The 16,955-nt window shown below is 44.8% G+C and overlaps 2 protein-coding genes and 1 long non-coding RNA gene across 5 annotated transcripts; 1 reads left to right on the top strand and 2 right to left on the bottom strand.

The window, feature by feature from the left end:
• Nucleotides 1-1,185: 1,185 nt before the first annotated feature.
• LOC127755129 (acetylajmalan esterase-like) lies at nt 1,186-3,810 on the bottom strand. The gene is made up of 5 exons (XM_052280767.1): nt 3,464-3,810; nt 3,147-3,359; nt 2,143-2,291; nt 1,650-1,923; nt 1,186-1,532 (listed from the first exon to the last, which is right to left on the bottom strand). Exons 1-5 carry the CDS (start codon nt 3,711-3,713, stop codon nt 1,297-1,299), a joined length of 1,122 nt encoding a protein of 373 aa, XP_052136727.1. The 5' UTR covers nt 3,714-3,810; the 3' UTR covers nt 1,186-1,296.
• A 3,952-nt stretch (nt 3,811-7,762) lies between these two features.
• On the top strand, nt 7,763-9,750 carry LOC127755604 (acyl carrier protein 1, chloroplastic-like). The gene is made up of 3 exons (XM_052281290.1): nt 7,763-7,932; nt 8,797-8,898; nt 9,256-9,750. The coding sequence occupies exons 1-3, from the start codon at nt 7,858-7,860 to the stop codon at nt 9,523-9,525; spliced, it is 447 nt and encodes a 148-aa protein (XP_052137250.1). The 5' UTR covers nt 7,763-7,857; the 3' UTR covers nt 9,526-9,750.
• Nucleotides 9,751-12,780: 3,030 nt separating this feature from the next.
• Nucleotides 12,781-14,982, bottom strand: LOC127755188 (uncharacterized). Of its 3 annotated transcripts, none has more exons than XR_008012971.1 (4): nt 14,504-14,982; nt 13,739-14,402; nt 13,347-13,630; nt 12,781-13,255 (listed from the first exon to the last, which is right to left on the bottom strand). It is a non-coding gene; the product is annotated as an uncharacterized LOC127755188 (long non-coding RNA). The 3 variants fall into 3 exon arrangements; XR_008012972.1 differs by having other exon boundaries at nt 13,347-13,821; nt 14,244-14,402; XR_008012970.1 differs by having other exon boundaries at nt 13,347-14,402.
• Between the last annotated feature and the right edge of the window lie 1,973 nt (nt 14,983-16,955).

The following is a 16,955-nucleotide window of genomic DNA, read 5'->3' as shown; positions in this document are numbered from 1 at the left end:
TGCCACCGGGTCGCCTTGGTCTCCTGAGCTCCTCGTGCATGGCTGCGCAATGCCGTCGACGGTGCCATCACCATCTTGGTCCACCGCGGCAAGCCACCGCTGCCGCTCTACTGGTCCCCGTCACAGCCGTCGCAACCGTTCCGGCCCTCGCCTGCCGCCGCCGCTGCTGTCGCTCCCCGCACATGGCCGAAGAAGGGAGAGAGATCGAGGGAGGAGGAAGAAGGGAAGGAGAGAGGATGACATGTGGGCCTCACATGTTAGTGGGTCCACAACTTTTTGTGTGAATTACAAATAGGTCCCATACTCCCATATATATATATTTAAATTCTAATGACACATAAGCGCCACGTTGGACGAAGACTAGGTTAACACCGTCACGTAGGCACCACGTCATGATACCGTCCTCCAAAACCACCGAGAGAGTCAAATTGCTTCGGTTTTAATAGTTGGGAGGTCGATATATCCGGTATTACGGTTCAAGGATATGAATTAGATTCAGTCTCTTGGCGTCACTCGCCTTGACATTTCTCACTCAGTTCATATTTTAAGTCAGTTTGTTTATGTTTCTTAGCCTCCTACTCAACTCCACCATTCTCACCTTGTTCGCATCTTACAATATCTTTGTGGCACTGCCTCTTGTCACCTTTTCTTCCCTCGCTCTAGCTCCTTGTAGCTTCAGGCATACTCTAGTGCGACTTGGGCTAGTGATCACATTGATTGTCGTTCTCTCTTCGCTTATTTGTGTCTTCCTCGCTTCTCTTTGATTGTCTAGAAGACCAAGGAGCAGACTGCAGTATCCCGTTCGAGTGCGGAGGCTGAGTTGCGAGCTATGGTAGCCTTGATAGCTGAGATCACTTGGCTACGTGTTGGATCCGGAAGGATTTTGGAGTTCCTATCTCTTCACCGACTCTCCTTTTTTCGGGACAACACCAGTGTGATCAGCATTGCTCAGGACCAAGTGAAGCATGAGCTCACCAAGCACAAAAGGGGTTGATGTTTCACGCATGCGATTGTAGGTGCATGATGATGTTGTAGCTCTTCAGTATGTTCCTTAAGCTTGTAGATTTCTTCACGAAGGCCTAGAGAAGAGCTCAACATAGCTATTCTCTCCAAACTCATTGTGGTTGATCCACCATGAGTTTTGTGTGTGTGTGTGTTTGGGGGGGGGGGGGGGGGGGGGGGGTTTACTCTTTTCTAGAATGTGTTTTCTATATACTTGTATAGTTACCGTTGTATAACTGTTGGCTCATACGAATTCAATGCTTATAACATTCAACAATATACATGCTCAAGCTCCTAGCAACTCCAGATTTTTTGCACAATGTCAGCTGGTTGAGCAAACCCTTCCATAATAAGGGACAAAGCCATAGCCTTGTACGCCTGTTGAGTGAGGTGGATGCCATCCCAGCTAATGTGCTGCGCTGGGTCTGCACAAACGTTCGTTCCCACTGCGCCACACATTAGGTTCATGTCAAAGTTGTACTTTCCGCCTGCGCCGCAACATGCCTTGAACAATGAGCCCTCCTCGAACCCTAACATATATCAGCCATTGTAAGATCGTGATACATCATCATCCTTGTTGATCGGTGCACATTGTGTGTTTGGCTATTGTATTTTCCTTTTCTGATGGGTAATAGGTATACACGTACCTAAGAGGTCAGCCTTTTGGAGGAGATGCATGAAGGCGCCATAGTAGTCGGCGTAGACGATGGAGACATCGGAGTTGACCTTCCGGAGGTCATCTATGGCGGCCCGGAGCTGATCATTGTGGTACATGGCGAAGGAGTTGTAACTCTTGAGGCAGCCCCGGTCGTCGTAGTCGCCGGAGATCGCCGTGGAGAAGAGGGAGAGGTAACTCGGCGAGCACCCGATCGGGAAGTTGCCCGGGATTACGATCTTGGTCGCTCCTAGCTCGATCACCTCCTAATTAACAAACGAACAAACAACTAATTGATTAATTAATTAGCCATTTCATTCAAAATTATTACTGTATGGACAAGTCAGATTACATGAGATGGATGAGTCAAACAATTAGCTCAACAAACTAGTCAGATGGTTAACCAAACACCACCCTCTTTTTTTCTCTCAAATATGAAATGACTCACTGAATTATGAAAACCCAATGATGATCACTATACTTGCCTTTGCAACGTCCATTATGCTTCTCACAACTTGTGGCACGTAGGTCTTCATGGATTCGATGGATCTCCCCTGGAAGAAGGCGTAGTTGTAGTCGTTCCCTCCTATCTCCCCAACCAAGAACAGAGCTCCGGACAGCTTTTTCGCGCAGTCTGATCGATACTCAAATGCAAAACTTAATTATATACTTACAAATTAATGTTGTCATGATAAAGATAAATCATGTTTTACCAAACAGTAAATTAATTGCAGCGTAATTGAGCTTGAAAACAGATCGATCAAACATACATATGAACTTGTTTTATCTTTGTCCAGAGTCAAACATTTCTAAATTTTACCATAATTTTTTAGAAATTGTTATAGTTTAACAACATGCAAATTATATATGGTGAAATTGTTTTTAATGGTGAATTTAAAAAGTTTTATATGTTAGACTATATAAATTTCAAAAACTAATGTCTTAGTTACTCCCTCCGTTTCAGGTTATAAGACGTTTTGACTTTGGTTAAAGTCAAACTGCTTTAAGTTTAACCAAGTTTATAGAAAAAAAACAGTAACACTTTTAACCCAAGACAAACTTATTATGAAAATATATTCTCTTATTAATTTGATGAAACTAATTTAGTATTATAAATATTACTATATTTATGTCAAACTTGAAACAGTTTGATTTTGACTAAAGTCATAACCTGAAACGGAGGGAGTAATTATTATGACGAGGTTAAAATTAAGAGTAGTTGTTTCAAGTTGGTGATTAATCCAAATTAATAGCGTGTGGCAGTAAAAAATCAATTCGATCATCGCACAGGGTTCAAAGTTATGGAAATTTCGGTCATATTAGAACCCCACACACACCCTCCCCCCGATATGTATTATTTCGGCTAAAAAGATTGTTTTTTCATTTATTTTTGTGAATTTGGCAAAAAATTTTCAAATTTGATTAAAATTCGTTTAAAATTTTGGTATATCGTCCAAACTGAATGATTAAACCCTGTCGTAACTCGTACCTTGGTGTGAAGAACAGGTTGAGTTGAGGTGTGACCTGAACCAGTCGAGCTGCGAGCTGAGCGGCACGCTCGCCGGCGGCATCACCACGCCGCTCTGCAGTAGGTAGCTCCGGTCCAGCGCCGTCGCCCCGGCCACCGCGAAGTTCACCCCGCTCTCGAACCTCGCCCCCTTCTCCAGGTACGGGCTCACCAGCGACAGGTTCAGCGCCATGGCTGCCAAGAAACGAACAGCACATACACTCGATTAGTTCCATAGAATTTGCCACATACATACACCTCGCCGGCGGCGATGGCGGCGGCTAGCTGGGTGCGTATACCGAAGTAGTCGATGATGAGGAGGCCGTCGGAGCAGCGGCCGGTGGGGCGGCGGAGGGTCTGGCCGTAGGGGTAGGTGCCGATGGAGGCGAAGGCGCCGACGGCGGGGCCCTCCCGGAGGAGGTTGCCGGTGTCGGCGATGGAGTCGCCGAAGCTGTAGATCGCGCTCACCGAGCACGCCGCCTCCGCCGTCGTCGCCAGCACCAGCAGCAGTAGCACGGCGGCCAACGCCGTTGCTGCCGCCGCCGCCATGGCCGATCACGCACCGGCCACTGCTAGCAACTAGCTTAGCTGAGCTGAGCTGTTGGAGCTAGGCACAGCTTGTTGGGTTTAGTTATAATTGAGATGGTTTCGATTTGGTTGGAAAAATTCGCATGGTTTTGTACTTGATTTGTTTAATTTGCAAGCTAATTAAAACTCAAAAGCAGGTGAAAAACTTTAAAAATGCTTTGATTTAAGTATGCATGCTGCAAGTTCAGATTGGTCAGGTGGACAACTTAATTACTTTTGAGTTGACGGATGAGTACATGAGGAAGCTTGTTGGTGAGCATTTGGCCAACCTAACAAACTAACCATGAGACCATATATAGAGAGAGACATATGTGTTATGTTTGTATATCGTAAAGTTGTATTTTGTATGGTCTGCTTAGTATCACATTTTTGCTGTTTTTATGGCTTTATACCTTTAGATAAAGTGAGATTTGGTTTTTTTTGGCTACCATGTACTCTCCTAACTGAATTCCATGGATTCTCATGATTTTGGGCAAAATTTTGTTCAAATTTATTTTGAATTCCGAATCCGGTGAAAAGCCTGAATATTCAAGAAGGGGATAATTAATAGGAAAAAGTCCAAATTACCCCATGAACTATTGCGGTCGATCAAATTACCCCCCAACAAATAGCAGACATTTTTCACTGTGAACTATTCAAATCGGACAAATAACCACTCAAGCACTGTTCTATGCGATTTTGGCCCAAGCTGGTACACATGGCGTCGACGTGGCATCCAATCAGCAAAAAGAATTTTTAAAAATTGTGGAGCCCACTTTTCATATATCTCATCTCTCCCTCTCCCTAACCATATCTTCTGTTAGTTGGGATCGGGATGGCCAGATGGGGGAGGCAGCTGGAGCAAGGAACGGTAGCGGTCGGAGCAAGGGATAGGGGCGGTGGCCAGCGGCGGAGGTGGCTGGAGGCAAGGCTTGGGATGGGGACAACAAAGGACTTATCTCCATCTGTTGGGCGGAGCCAAGCTAGAGGCTTGGGCTCGGGGTGGCGAAGAAGGGGGAGCTCGCTTAAGGAGGAAGCTAGTATTGATGGAGCTCGAGATCTCCGCAGATTGGGCGCTAGAAGTTAGGCACCATCTTCTTGCCATTGTCTTCATCCTGGAAATAGATGCGGCTCCTGCGCATCCCGGACCTGATATGGGAGGTCGAGGTGAAGGCGGCGACAAGACCCTGCCTCAGAGCTACTGATCGGGGACCACCACCGCACTCCTCTCCAATTCGCCTTCTCTTCCTCAAGTGTTCTGTGGAGGCGGAGGCGATGGCGGTCAGTGAAGGTAGAGGCGGTGATGAGAAGCGGACAGATTGGAAGGCTGGAGCCGCGCCCTCCTCGAGCCCCATTGGTGGGCTCGTTCTTCGTCACTGGGTGCTCCTCGTAGCTGTCGACGCTGCTACCACCATTGGGCACTCCTCACTACCGCCACCATCACTAGATGCTGGGGTGTTCCTTGCCACGCATGTTGGGGAGAAAGAGAGAGAGAGGGGTGCAAGGAGATAGAAATGAGTAGCCCCTATGTTTTCTTTTTTTAAAAAAAAACTTTCTGTTGATTAGAGATGCCACTTCGGCACCACGTATGCCACCCTTAGTCAAAACCAGATCAAAACCGTCTAGAATATTGCTTGAGAGGTTATTTGTCCAGTATAAAATAGTTTAGGGTGTAAAATATCTAGTATTTGAGTTGAAGGTGTAAATCGTACTATCTCAACAGTTTAGGAGGTAATTCTAATTGTTTACTAATTAATATACGAAGTATAGTACAAGTACTTGTGGTTTACAATGCAAATTAACTTGAGTTGCATATCAACTGAAGTCAACTCTGTTGTTGTGTAGCCTTCGAATGGCACTTGAATGTACACACACATAAGCTTAGTTAGATGGCGGCTAGCTTGCTGGCGCTGGTCCACCATTAGGTGTAGTGGTGTACCAGTCCAAGACGTTGATTGCTTCATCGATCGTATCAAAACATGCGTCATATACAGTGGCGGAGCCAATAATTGATCACGCCTAGGACCAGCAAATCTCTTTATATCTTCAGTTTTTCACAGTATTTTGTGTAAGATTTTAATGGGAATTTGGTCCTGAGTCTAGAGCTCAAGCCATAATTGCCCCACCCTTGTCTCCGCCCCTAGTCATATATACTACAACATATTTTAGTTCAAGAGTGGCATACTAGGTTTTATTCGTATCTGAGTTTTGGATGTCTTATCTATACTTTTTTAAAACCTCTAGTTTATTTTTACAGTTTTTACAAATTGTCACCTGATATTTTTTTAATATTATGAAATAGTCCAGCATTTGATCAAACAAGTGAATAACAGATAATCAAATGAGCAAACAAGTGAGACTAAGATATTTGATAAAAAAAAGTACTCCCTCCGTTCCAGAATATAAAAAGTCTTAGGGTTGGACAAGGTTATTAGAAAGTAGGTAAAAGTGAGTGGTAGAGGATTGTGATTGGATGAGTAGCGGAGGTAGGTGAGAAAAAGTAAATGGTAGAGGGTTGTGATTGGTTGGGAAGAGAACGTTGGTGGAGAAATTGTTATATTTTTAACAAATCTTCAAGGCTAAAAGCCGTAATATTTTGGGAGGGAGGGAGTATTTTTTTTCCATGACATATTATGATATTGTTTCCTTCTATCCATAGCAAAGCATGGGCATTTTGCTATATGTATGATTTCATGACCTTATAGGTTTCCTTTGGATTTGTACATTTAAGTGCCATTCGATTTCCTGGCCTTGTCGCCGCTCATGTTCTCTCTCCTCACCATTTCATCCTTTTTGTTAATGTGGATATACTAGCATCTTCAGCAGTATCTTCAGATCCGACTCTCCAAATGTCTATTTAGCTAGTTTGTCAGAAAAGTTAGAGGGTCAAATTTATCTTTCACTCTAACTGCATCTTTATTAAGTTCTTCCATCTGACAGTGAGACCCACATATCAATCTCTACACTTTTTCTTCCTTCTCTCCATCCACATCTTTCCCCTTCCCCATCTAGCCGGTGGCCCTCCCCAACCAACCCAGCCGAATGAGGAAGAGGCGGCGATGGATGCTCGAGACGAGGTGGCACGTCGACCGGGAGCGCTGCTGTCGGCAGCGCATTTTCACGCGATGAATCCACAACGGCAGCGGCTCGGTTCCGACGATGGGCGACAGAATCCGCAATGGCCGTGGCTCACACGACGGATTCACGACGATTGCTCTGTTTTGCGTGACACAAGGGCTTTGTTTCGCGCGATGAGGGCCGACGCTAGACGACGACGACATCCGTAGTGGTTGGTAGCCCCGACGACGATGGTGTTGTTGCCTATTTGTGGGTGAGACAAGAGATAGAGGAGGCGGTGTAGGAACATGGAGGGAGATGGGAGAGGGGGGGTGGGACACACCTTAGGCTAGTGGAGGAGGTTAGCTACGTTTGGCCATTCGAATAAAGAATCTATTGTATAGCTTTCTTTTTTCTCTATGTTGATCAAATTTTAGTTTGGAGAGTCAAATTCACATTCTATTAGAGATGATCTTAGCTTAAATTTGTCGTTGCACTTGCCGTATAGCGACAATAACCTCTTCTGCATTGAGTTGCAGTGAGACTCAACAGTAAATTCAATCGTTGTTGAGCTTGCTACATTATAAGAGCAGGTATAATAGCATGCTATAAGCCAGTTATAAATATATTTTAAAGAGATAAAAGAAAGAGAGAGAAGAGTAGCGGACTATAGATCTATAGTCAGCTGTAGTACCGACTTCAAGATGTAATGTGTGTATGATAGGTAGGACCAGATATTAATAGTATAATAAATAACTATTGTATAAATTGACTATTACATTAGTTATAGATGATTTGGAGCTAGTAGTTGGCTATTATATTAAACTTGCTCTAAAAGACACGGTACACAGCACATGTCACCGCCTCGTCAGACCGGGCCCACACGCGCAGATAGGGGGGGATGAGCTGGAGCGGGCGGCCACGGTCACGCCACGTCAGCTCCCATTTGCCCCTACTAATCCCCCTCATCTAATCCTACTCCTACTCTGCCCATTTCCATCTCCGTCGAGCACCCAGCCCCTTCCTCCTCCTCCTCCTCCTCCTCCTCGTCGTCGTTCCGCCTCCGGCCATGGCCGCCGCGCTGTCCGCCGTCGTCTCCGCCAAGCTCGGCTGCCCGCCGGCGGCGGCGCTCGGTAGCTGGAAGGTGAAGAACTGATGACTTCCCTGCACTTTCTGATGCCTTGCAGCTTGTTAGTTGTTACAGAGTTATTTCTGCTGCTGTTCTTTACTACAGTAGATATCTTTTCCGATCTGTAGGTTTTTATTTACAAATTGTTTCTGTAGATTTGCTTCTTTTCTTGATTAGAGTGGTAATGGTGAGAGTGTTGCATAATTTGCGGCTATTCTTTTTCTAATCTCGAGATAATGGGGGTGTTTGTGGTACAAAACCACAAAGGGTGTTGTCATTAGGGGCTTAATAAAGTGGGGCAGCAAAGGCATTGGTTGGTTAGTGTCTGCTTTCTTGCTCTGCAGCTGCTTAACAAGGGAATAATGTTGAGGGCTACTTGACCTAACCATGCATAATATACATAAAGTTTTGTTCTGAAAAGAAGCCAAAAAAGAGTGAAAATCTCTTGGCCTAGTCAGTAATCACATGACAATATTAAGAAAGCATGTCCCCTGCCCTAACCCTAAAGGCTAAAAACTTGTTGTGGTTTTTCTATGTTTTTTTTAAAAGATGGTTTACCACTCTTACAATTCTTAGCACACTGTTGCACTACTCTTTGAAGGTTTCCTTGTGCTCTTTCCAGTGTATGACCAAAATTAAAAACCGGGAATTTCAATCCCTTCTTTAATAACATGTCCCATATGTGACCTATGGCGCCATGCATGTCCTACAGGTTTATCTTGTGCAATCTAGTTTCTATTGCCAAACTGCCAATGTCATCTTTACATAAGAATTATATCCAGAAGTGGGCTCATGTAGATGTAATTAACTCCAGCTCTGGTTAATCTGTCAGTGCAAACCTCTTTGTGACAGTGCACCACTCTATCTGAAAACTTGCAGGGAAGCAGAATTTCAAGCAGAAACCTGGTCTCCATGAAGACGATGACAGCGAGGAGAGGCCTCGTCTCCCTCAGATCCCCTCGCTTCCGCGTCTGCTGCGCGGTAACTCGCTCGCTAGTGATGCAATGCAAATGGCCTTTAATTTCTTTCATTCTTTCTTTGCCTGAATGTTCAATGATGCAATGCAACGGGCCTTTCTTTCTTTATCTAAATGTTAACGGTACAATACAATGGGCATTTCTTTCTCTGTCTGAATGTTCAATGATGCAATGCAATGGCCTTTCTTTCTTTGTCTGAATGTTAACGATGCAATGCAACGGGCATTTCTTTCTTTGTCTGAATGTTCAATGATGCAATGCAATGTGGCTTTCTTTCTTTGTCTGAATGTTAACTATGCAATGCAATGGGGCATTTCTATTGTGTTGTCTGAATGTTTTTCTGAACCTGACGAGATTTTAGGCGAAGGCGGAGACGGTGGGGAAGGTGATGCAGATAGTGAAGCAGCAGCTGGCGCTGGGGGAGGAGGCGAAGCTGGCGCCGGAGTCGCAGTTCACGGAGCTGGGAGCGGACTCGCTGGACACGGTGGAGATCGTGATGGCGCTGGAGGAGGAGTTCGGGATCACCGTGGAGGAGGACAACGCCCAGAGCATCACCACCATCCAGGACGCCGCCGACCTCATCGACAAGCTCGTCGCCGGCGGCGGCGGCAAGCCCCCCGCCGCCGCCTGAATCTGATCTTCTTCTTCTTCTTCTTCTTGCTCTGAAACCATCGCCACTTCTGTTTGATGAAGAAGAGACGTCAGTCTAGCTAGCTCGAGTAGCACATTTGTCATCAGAGAGAAGTTGATTCTTTGCGCTTCTAGTGATCGATCGGTGTGTATTTGCGTGTAATTTCGAACAATTTTGTCACTTAGGTTGCTCGATTGATTGCTACTACTAGTACTAGTTTACTTATGTACTTTTGCTGCCGTTTTTTTTTTGTTCGGTACAATTTTAAATTTTAGATGATGGGGTTTTCATAAAGCAAAGTAATGTCTGCCTGGCCAAATTATAATTTGGTTATTGTCTGGCTTCCGCTACTCGTTTTTCTCCTCCAGATTTTGTCCATCTTTAGCCGAGTTTAGTTTCAAACTTTTTCTTCAAACTTCCAACTTTTCCATCACATCAAAACTTTTCTAAACATACTAACTTTCAACTTTCCATCACATTGTTTTAATTTCAACCAAACTTTCAATTTTGGCGTGAACTAAACACACCTTTTGTATTCTTTGTTCGGTTGGTTGCTTAACATGGAAATGACATGAAGTCCCTTTTTGGGCTGCTTTCCTAACATGGTAAGTAACAGGTTGTACTTCATTCATTTATTCATTATTCATGGCGAGTGTAACACACGGCACTGTTTGGATTCGATTCTTACCTTGTTCAAACAGCATTTACAGAGAACAACAATTAGTTCTTGTATTCCGAGATCTACTAGGTGTACCCTGTATCTTAAAAGGGTGATGCTCCGGTACAATATACTTGAAGTATTATACTCCAAGTAGAATTAATCTGGATCGTTTATTTTAAAGGGTAGGTAAGTAATCTCCTAATATCCTTTAGGGGTAATTTTGGTATGGGATGTTTTCTTCGGTTCGTATTGGTTCGTATATTCGGTTCGCATCGCAGGTGTGACTCCGTCGCGCTATTCCTCCCCCGGACTCGCCGCCTTGCCTCCGTCGCCGCCTTGTCCGCCTCCTCAGTCGCCGTCCGTCTCCTCCGCCCGCGTCGCCTTCTCCGCTCCCCTCCGTCTTCGTGCGCCTCCCCTGCCCTCCCCGCCCTCGCCGCCGTCTCCGCTCCCTCCGGCGCGTCTCATTAGGTGCCACGGAGGTGCCCGGCAGCCAGGCGCATCGCATCTGGTGCACGGCGGCGAGGCGCATCGCATCCGGTGCCCGGCGGCGCAGCGCGTCGCATTGGGCGAAAATCTCCGGCAGAGCTGCAAGCAGCTTGGCGCGGCAAAATCCTCAGGTGGCCACTCCTCCCACCCCACACCTGTATATGTTCCCCTTCCTCTCCTCTATTCCACGCCGGCATCCCGGTTCGCCGTCGTGGCCTTCCGCGGAGGAGCACGCCCTCTCCTGCGCCCCCTCTGTCCGCTGCGAGTGGCCTATGCTAGTCTGCCTATTTTCTCGTTGCCTCAGTGGTGAACTTGTCTGAAATTTGCCTCTATAAATGCATATACTAGCTTGTAAATGGCTGTGTATACTAGCTTGTAACTATACTAGAGAATCTACAGTTGCGGATGTTAAATTGAACTGGAGATCTAATTTATGCAGTTGATGAAACGAACATAATCTTATTTTGGGTGGTTGTACTGATTTTTTTTTTAATCTATGCGGTTGTTCTCTGGAGTTCATCTGTAAATGGCAGAAGTGTGATGTAAATACTGCGTCTTACTATATTAGAAGTCTGCAGAGCCCTTAACAGAATATATTATTACTAGTCTTTATTTTACCAGTTTTTGGCTAAACCACTTGCTGCGGACAGTTCAGATTTTGGCAAATAGCAAACTGGCCTAGCATCATCATTTGCTAGACATTCTGAAAATCAGATTGTTTGTTTCTTCGTATATGTAATATATGATCAATTTCAGATAGCCCTGTATTCAACTTAGCCATTAATTCTTCGCTGAGCCCTTGCTGTAACTCTGTAATTTTAGATGGCTGACTCCAACAAAACTGGAGGATCCCCTGCAGGGACTTCGAAGCAAACATTATCTGCTGAAGAGATGGATGATCAGCTTGAACAATTTACCAGCTTGATGCAACAGAAGTTCCTGTCCGGTGAAGACTTTGGTCAATTTACTACTCTCGGATCGATAATGACGAGATGCTGGACGACCATTGGTCAAAAGAAGCCAACTACGATGCTGGGGAGAAGTATTTCGAAGAGGATTAGTTCAAACTAGGCTGTTGTTTTAGCATCAGTTAACTGTTTTTGTTCATGTTCAGCACTTAGTCTATCATGTTCATGTACATATATTATCAATGCAGTTGTTGCATCTCTAATCCAAATAACTTCAGTAACTTTGTTTATGAGAACTACGGCTTGCGTTGGAACATCAGTCAGAAAGTAGGGTCCTGTCCTGTATTGTGGAGATGTTTACAAATTGCACAATAGTTTTATGCACTACCTCCAGGATGATTGTGTATGCAGGGAAAGTAACAGGTGTGTTCTCTAGGGGATTACTTCTTCAGTCCGGACCGGGTCGATTTTAAAAAATTATGGTTTTCAAGTCGATGGTGCATAGAATATAGCGGAACGGTTTATTTTGGACAAATAAAATATTAAGTCCTGGACCGTTCGGACCGGGTCGATTTTAAAAAAACCATGGTTTTCGGTCGATCGCACATAGAATAAATCATAACGGTTTATTTTGAAGAAATAAACTATTAAGTGCTAGACCGTCCGGATCAGGTCGGTTTTAAAAAAACCATGGTTTTCCGGTCAATCGTGCATAGAATATAGCGGAACGGTTTATTTTCGATAATAAAATATTAAGTCTAGGACCGTTTAATAAAAAATAATAGTCCATGAAATTGGCCGAGTTTGATAGTATTAAAAAAACATGCATGGCTGTCCAACAACTGGTCTAAATTCTTGTCAAATCTATCCGGATGTTTTGATCCCATACTTAGAGATATAATATCCAGTTTTGATCCCCCTATTATTCCATTTTAAATAGAAGAGGTTTCTTTTTTTTTTAATACTGCAGATCTCGGCCGTTTTTTAATCTATTTTCTATTTTTCCCATTTCAATCCCCTATTATTCCGTTCCGAGCTATGCTAAGAAAATCGCAATGATTATTCCAGGTGTACCATCCCCAACTCGTACACATATATGTCGATAGATATGAGGCATGTTTTTCGTTTTCTTTAGATTGTCTGGGCATCAAAATACAAAAATACAACATGAGACCAAATTACGAGCCCCCGAAGACAAGCAAACGAAAACACTAGAATCTAGCGATGACAGGCACAAGCCAACATAAGAAAAATCGGGTACATCTTTTTACAGAGCCTTTTACAGTTGCAATGCCAAATTTCAATCGAAACACTCCAATCCAACGACGACTTTACAATTGCAATTACAAGTAATATACATTCAACCACAAAAGCTATGATATGCACGTATCGACACTTTCAGAACCACAAACTTCTCTTTTCCAATATTTTGCGACGCCATAATCATGTTAGCATGACGGGTTTCTGCAGCAGCAGAGATAATATAACAGTGATTATAAGATGACTTAAATCTAGAGAGAATATAACAGGACCTCAAAACTTTCAAAACTAGTAATCTCTAGATGAAGCCTGGTAGTATAATGTTGTGACAAGTTGAGTCGCAAGGATATGCGCAATCGATTTCTTTGCCAGGCCCTCTCTCAAAGTACCAATCACCAACCAGCTCTACAATTGTCTGAAACACCAATGGCATGTAACCAGATATCATCTATGTCTGCCTGCAATACACTGCATATACACAACATTTTCATGTAGATTGCCAGTACCTTGTTTTGCAACCTGGGCGAATTTGGTGCAAACCATGTTTCCTGCAGCTCACTCTGCACCAGGATCCGACTTACAGTGGCTCCATTGGCTTCTAGGATCACATGAAGGAGGCACAAAATTGTGATGGAACTGTAACTTGGCCTCTAGGCAGAGAAGTGGACAAGAAGATTATAAAAAGTTGTAACTTTTGAACAATGAAATTCAGTACTTTGAAAGGGAAGAAAGAAAAATACTACCTGGTATGGATATTTAGTGACTCAAAAGGGTAATCTCTAGATGAAGCCTGCAAAAGAAAAATGCTAACTGTTTCAACACGCGAAAAACTATATTGTAGGCTCTGTACAGCAAAGAACAGGCACCAAAGTATGACTATATTCAGTGAATAACATACATCGACAATCATAATTCTTTAGACAAAGCAGCACATGGAGATATTCCTAAAGTACTCCATAGTATGTAATCTCTAGATGAAGCCTGCAAAAGAAAAATGCTAACAGTTTAATTGTGAAAGTTGAGTAGAAAAGAGTACTGGCTACTTGATTGTATTATTATGTGCCGATTTCCTTCTGTCTTACTCCTATATGCATATCCATCTACCTGCTATCGATATTTTTGATGCTTCAAAGTATAAATATATTCCAATTAACATTATTCATGTTAAAACTAGAGTGCATCAGATAGTATATTTGACAAATATATGCTTTTCTAAGGATAAAAATGGCTTCAGATCTCATACGCCATATTGCTTTTAAGATGCTGATTTATATGTGAACAAAGCGAGAACATATTACTATGAGTATAAGATGACTTAAATCTAGACACAAGTCCACCAATTTCATATTATTTGCATTTGACTGAAGTCCACCAATTTTATATTATTTGCATTTGACTGAAACCTTGTCCCTCTTCTCCTTATGGCTATCAAGCAACCATCAATGACCTAAGCTGTACACGTAACCGACGTGCATCTGCTTCTACGTCGCACCTGTACACCGAGAACCCCTTTGCCGACATGCAGACCCCCTTCACGCATGCCACCGTCTTGCATACTGACCCTGCTCCCAACCATTCAACCAAATAATCAAAAAACAATACAATGTATTGAAAAACAAACAAACATTTTCTGCAATAATTGGGAGAAAGAATAGACTTTTACATGGGCTCACAGGGGAGATGAAAACTTCAGGGAGGGCCACCCTTGGTCGTCGACGACAATACAAGGAGCAGCAGGGCGCTGGGGGCGACGGACGCGGCGAGGGAGCTGGACGGGCGACGGAGGCGACGATGGAGGTGAACGGGAGGCTGAGAATGGCATCGAAGGAGGCGGCGAGGGCAGGGTAGGCGGACGACGGGGGATGCGAGGGCGTTGAAGGGGGAGGAGACACCGACGGCGCTGGAGGCGGAGAGGGCGGGGCCGGATTCAGCGAGGTCGCTGGAGTCGGAGGAGGCAGAGGTGGCGGAGAAGGCGGCGATGTCAATGGAGGCGGACGGCGACGGAGGGGGCTCAGAAGCCGGCGAGAGCGGGGGAGGCAGAGAAGGAGACACGGGTGGGGGAGACGGACGGAGACGAACAAGGTGGCGAGGGCGGGGGAGACGGACGGCGACGGAGGGAGCGGAGAAGGCGGCGAGGGCGGGGGAGGCGCCGGCGCTAGAGGGGGAGGAGACGCCAGGACGGGCGACGGAGGCGGCGAGGGAGATGGACGGCGAAGGAGATGGGGATGGAGGGGAATGGCGTTGGGATGGAGTGAGATGGCGACGATACGATAGGATTGGGAGAGGGTGATAAATTACGATAATACCCCTAAGTAAATTATTATCCCTGGACGAAAATACCCCTCCACATTTCTACTACCACTCATCCTGGTGGGAGTAGAACTTGATCTCAATCCTACAATTATATATGATCAATGACTCAGATTACTTTCTACTCCAAGTATAAAGCACCGGAGTGGGACTCTTGAAAAGGTCTAGGGAATGAATCAGCAAGTATGAAGAACATTAGACATTACTTGACGAGCTATATAATGTGTCAACATTGGACATTAAGTATGGCCTTGTGTAGTTCCAAAATTTTTTTTTTGCCAAAAAAGTCATATCGAATCTTTGACACATGCATGGAGCATTAAATATAGATAAAAAAAACTAATTGCACAGTTTGCATGGAAATCGTGAGACGAATCTTTTGAGTCTAATTAGTCCATGATTAGTCATAAGTGCTACAGTAACTCACATGTGCTAATGATGGATTAATAGGCTTAATAAATTTGTCTCGTGGTTTCCAGGCGAGTTATGAAATTAGTTTTTTCATTCGTGTCCAAAAACCCTTCCGACATCCGATCAAACGTCCGATGTGACACCAAAAAATTTTCTTTTCGCAAACTAAACACACCCTATGTAGTCCTACACATATACTATACAGACACACATTTCTCACATGCAGGTTCAGTGCAAATTTGTTCGCATCTTCCTAGGAAAGGCACCTGAAATGAGAGGTTTGACGGTTTTGGGACAAAAATTTCTTTGACCACATGGTGGTTTCGAGTCAACTTTGACGTCTAAACAAAAGTGGCCCCAAACAAATGCCAAATCCTCAATAGTTTTGAGTCAGATTGTCACCTGCGTAGAATAATGACCGAAATTACAGCGTCTTGTTTTTGTTTATAAGAGAAGCAATGGTTAACGCAACAAATTCCACAAACAAACTGGACGGATAGCCCACCACCAGAGCAATCAAAACAAGCACAAAGGGTCTATTATGGTACAAATTCCGTATAGGAAAGGCAGCACTCACTGCTACAAAATTTGTTTTTCCATACGGCCAAAACGGTATTCTCGCGTGCGGATCTTTCCATCCATTTGCATGAAAAGGTCTGCAAAAATTCGATTTTTTCATGCGGGTGGCGTACCCGCACGCGAAAATCGAAAATCCAACTTCGCGTGAGGGCGCTTAAGTCATCCGCATGCGAAAATAGAAAATTGCAACAAAAAAGCCCCGAAAATCGAAACCCTAGCCCTGGAACCCTAATCCAGCCACCGTCGTCCAACCCGAGGCCCACCGCCGTCGTCCCCGGGGTCGTCAGTGAGGGATCTAGCCTCCCAAGGCCTGGCGGCTGTGGATCCAATGCTCCTCTCGCGGCACTGCCATTGCCGTGAAAATGCTACCGCCACCGCCGTCGTCGTCAACGCCCTGCCCAAGGCCTGCCACCGTCGTCCCCGTGGTGGCCGACGACGGATCCGCCCTCCCCACGGTTGCCGGGAGACCGCCACCACTACCCTAGTCGATGCCGTCGCCGTCCTCGCCGATGCCGCCGCCCTCGTCAAGAGTGGGTAGAGAGGGGGGAGTGGGAAGGGGAGATGGGAGGAGTAGGAAGGGGAGAATATATATGCGGGAAATATAGAGGTGGGGAGAAAAGAAAAAGGAGTGGGGAGAGATGGGTGTGGGTATATGGCTATTTTTGTGTGCGGGTCACTTAACAGGTCTGCATGCGAAAATACACTTATTTTCACACGTGGGTCTATTAAGAGGCCCTTATGTGAAAATCAATTTTCGCATGTGGCCCATAAACCTATCACGGGGGAATGATTTTTGTAGACGAGAGCACTTATAA

Source organism: Oryza glaberrima, chromosome 11, assembly GCF_000147395.1.
Source record: "Oryza glaberrima chromosome 11, OglaRS2, whole genome shotgun sequence".
In the NCBI taxonomy this organism is placed as follows: Eukaryota; Viridiplantae; Streptophyta; class Magnoliopsida; order Poales; family Poaceae; genus Oryza; species Oryza glaberrima.
The sequence above is the reverse complement of the archived record's forward strand: the minus strand, read 5'-3'. Positions and strand labels throughout refer to the sequence as shown.

What these genes read in the sequence shown, in the direction of transcription:
- LOC127755604 (XM_052281290.1), top strand. Translation starts at nt 7,858, where the DNA reads ATGGCCGCCGCGCTGTCCGCCGTCGTCTCCGCCAAGCTCGGCTGCCCG. An exon ending in CGGCGCTCGGTAGCTGGAAG is followed by an intron (nt 7,933 to 8,796) that starts GTGAAGAACTGA and finishes GAAAACTTGCAG; the next exon opens with GGAAGCAGAATTTCAAGCAG. An exon ending in GCTTCCGCGTCTGCTGCGCG is followed by an intron (nt 8,899 to 9,255) that starts GTAACTCGCTCG and finishes ACGAGATTTTAG; the next exon opens with GCGAAGGCGGAGACGGTGGG.
- LOC127755129 (XM_052280767.1), bottom strand. Translation starts at nt 3,713, where the DNA reads ATGGCGGCGGCGGCAGCAACGGCGTTGGCCGCCGTGCTACTGCTGCTG. An exon ending in CCTCATCATCGACTACTTCG is followed by an intron (nt 3,360 to 3,463) that starts GTATACGCACCC and finishes GTTTCTTGGCAG; the next exon opens with CCATGGCGCTGAACCTGTCG. An exon ending in AACCTGTTCTTCACACCAAG is followed by an intron (nt 2,292 to 3,146) that starts GTACGAGTTACG and finishes AGTATCGATCAG; the next exon opens with ACTGCGCGAAAAAGCTGTCC.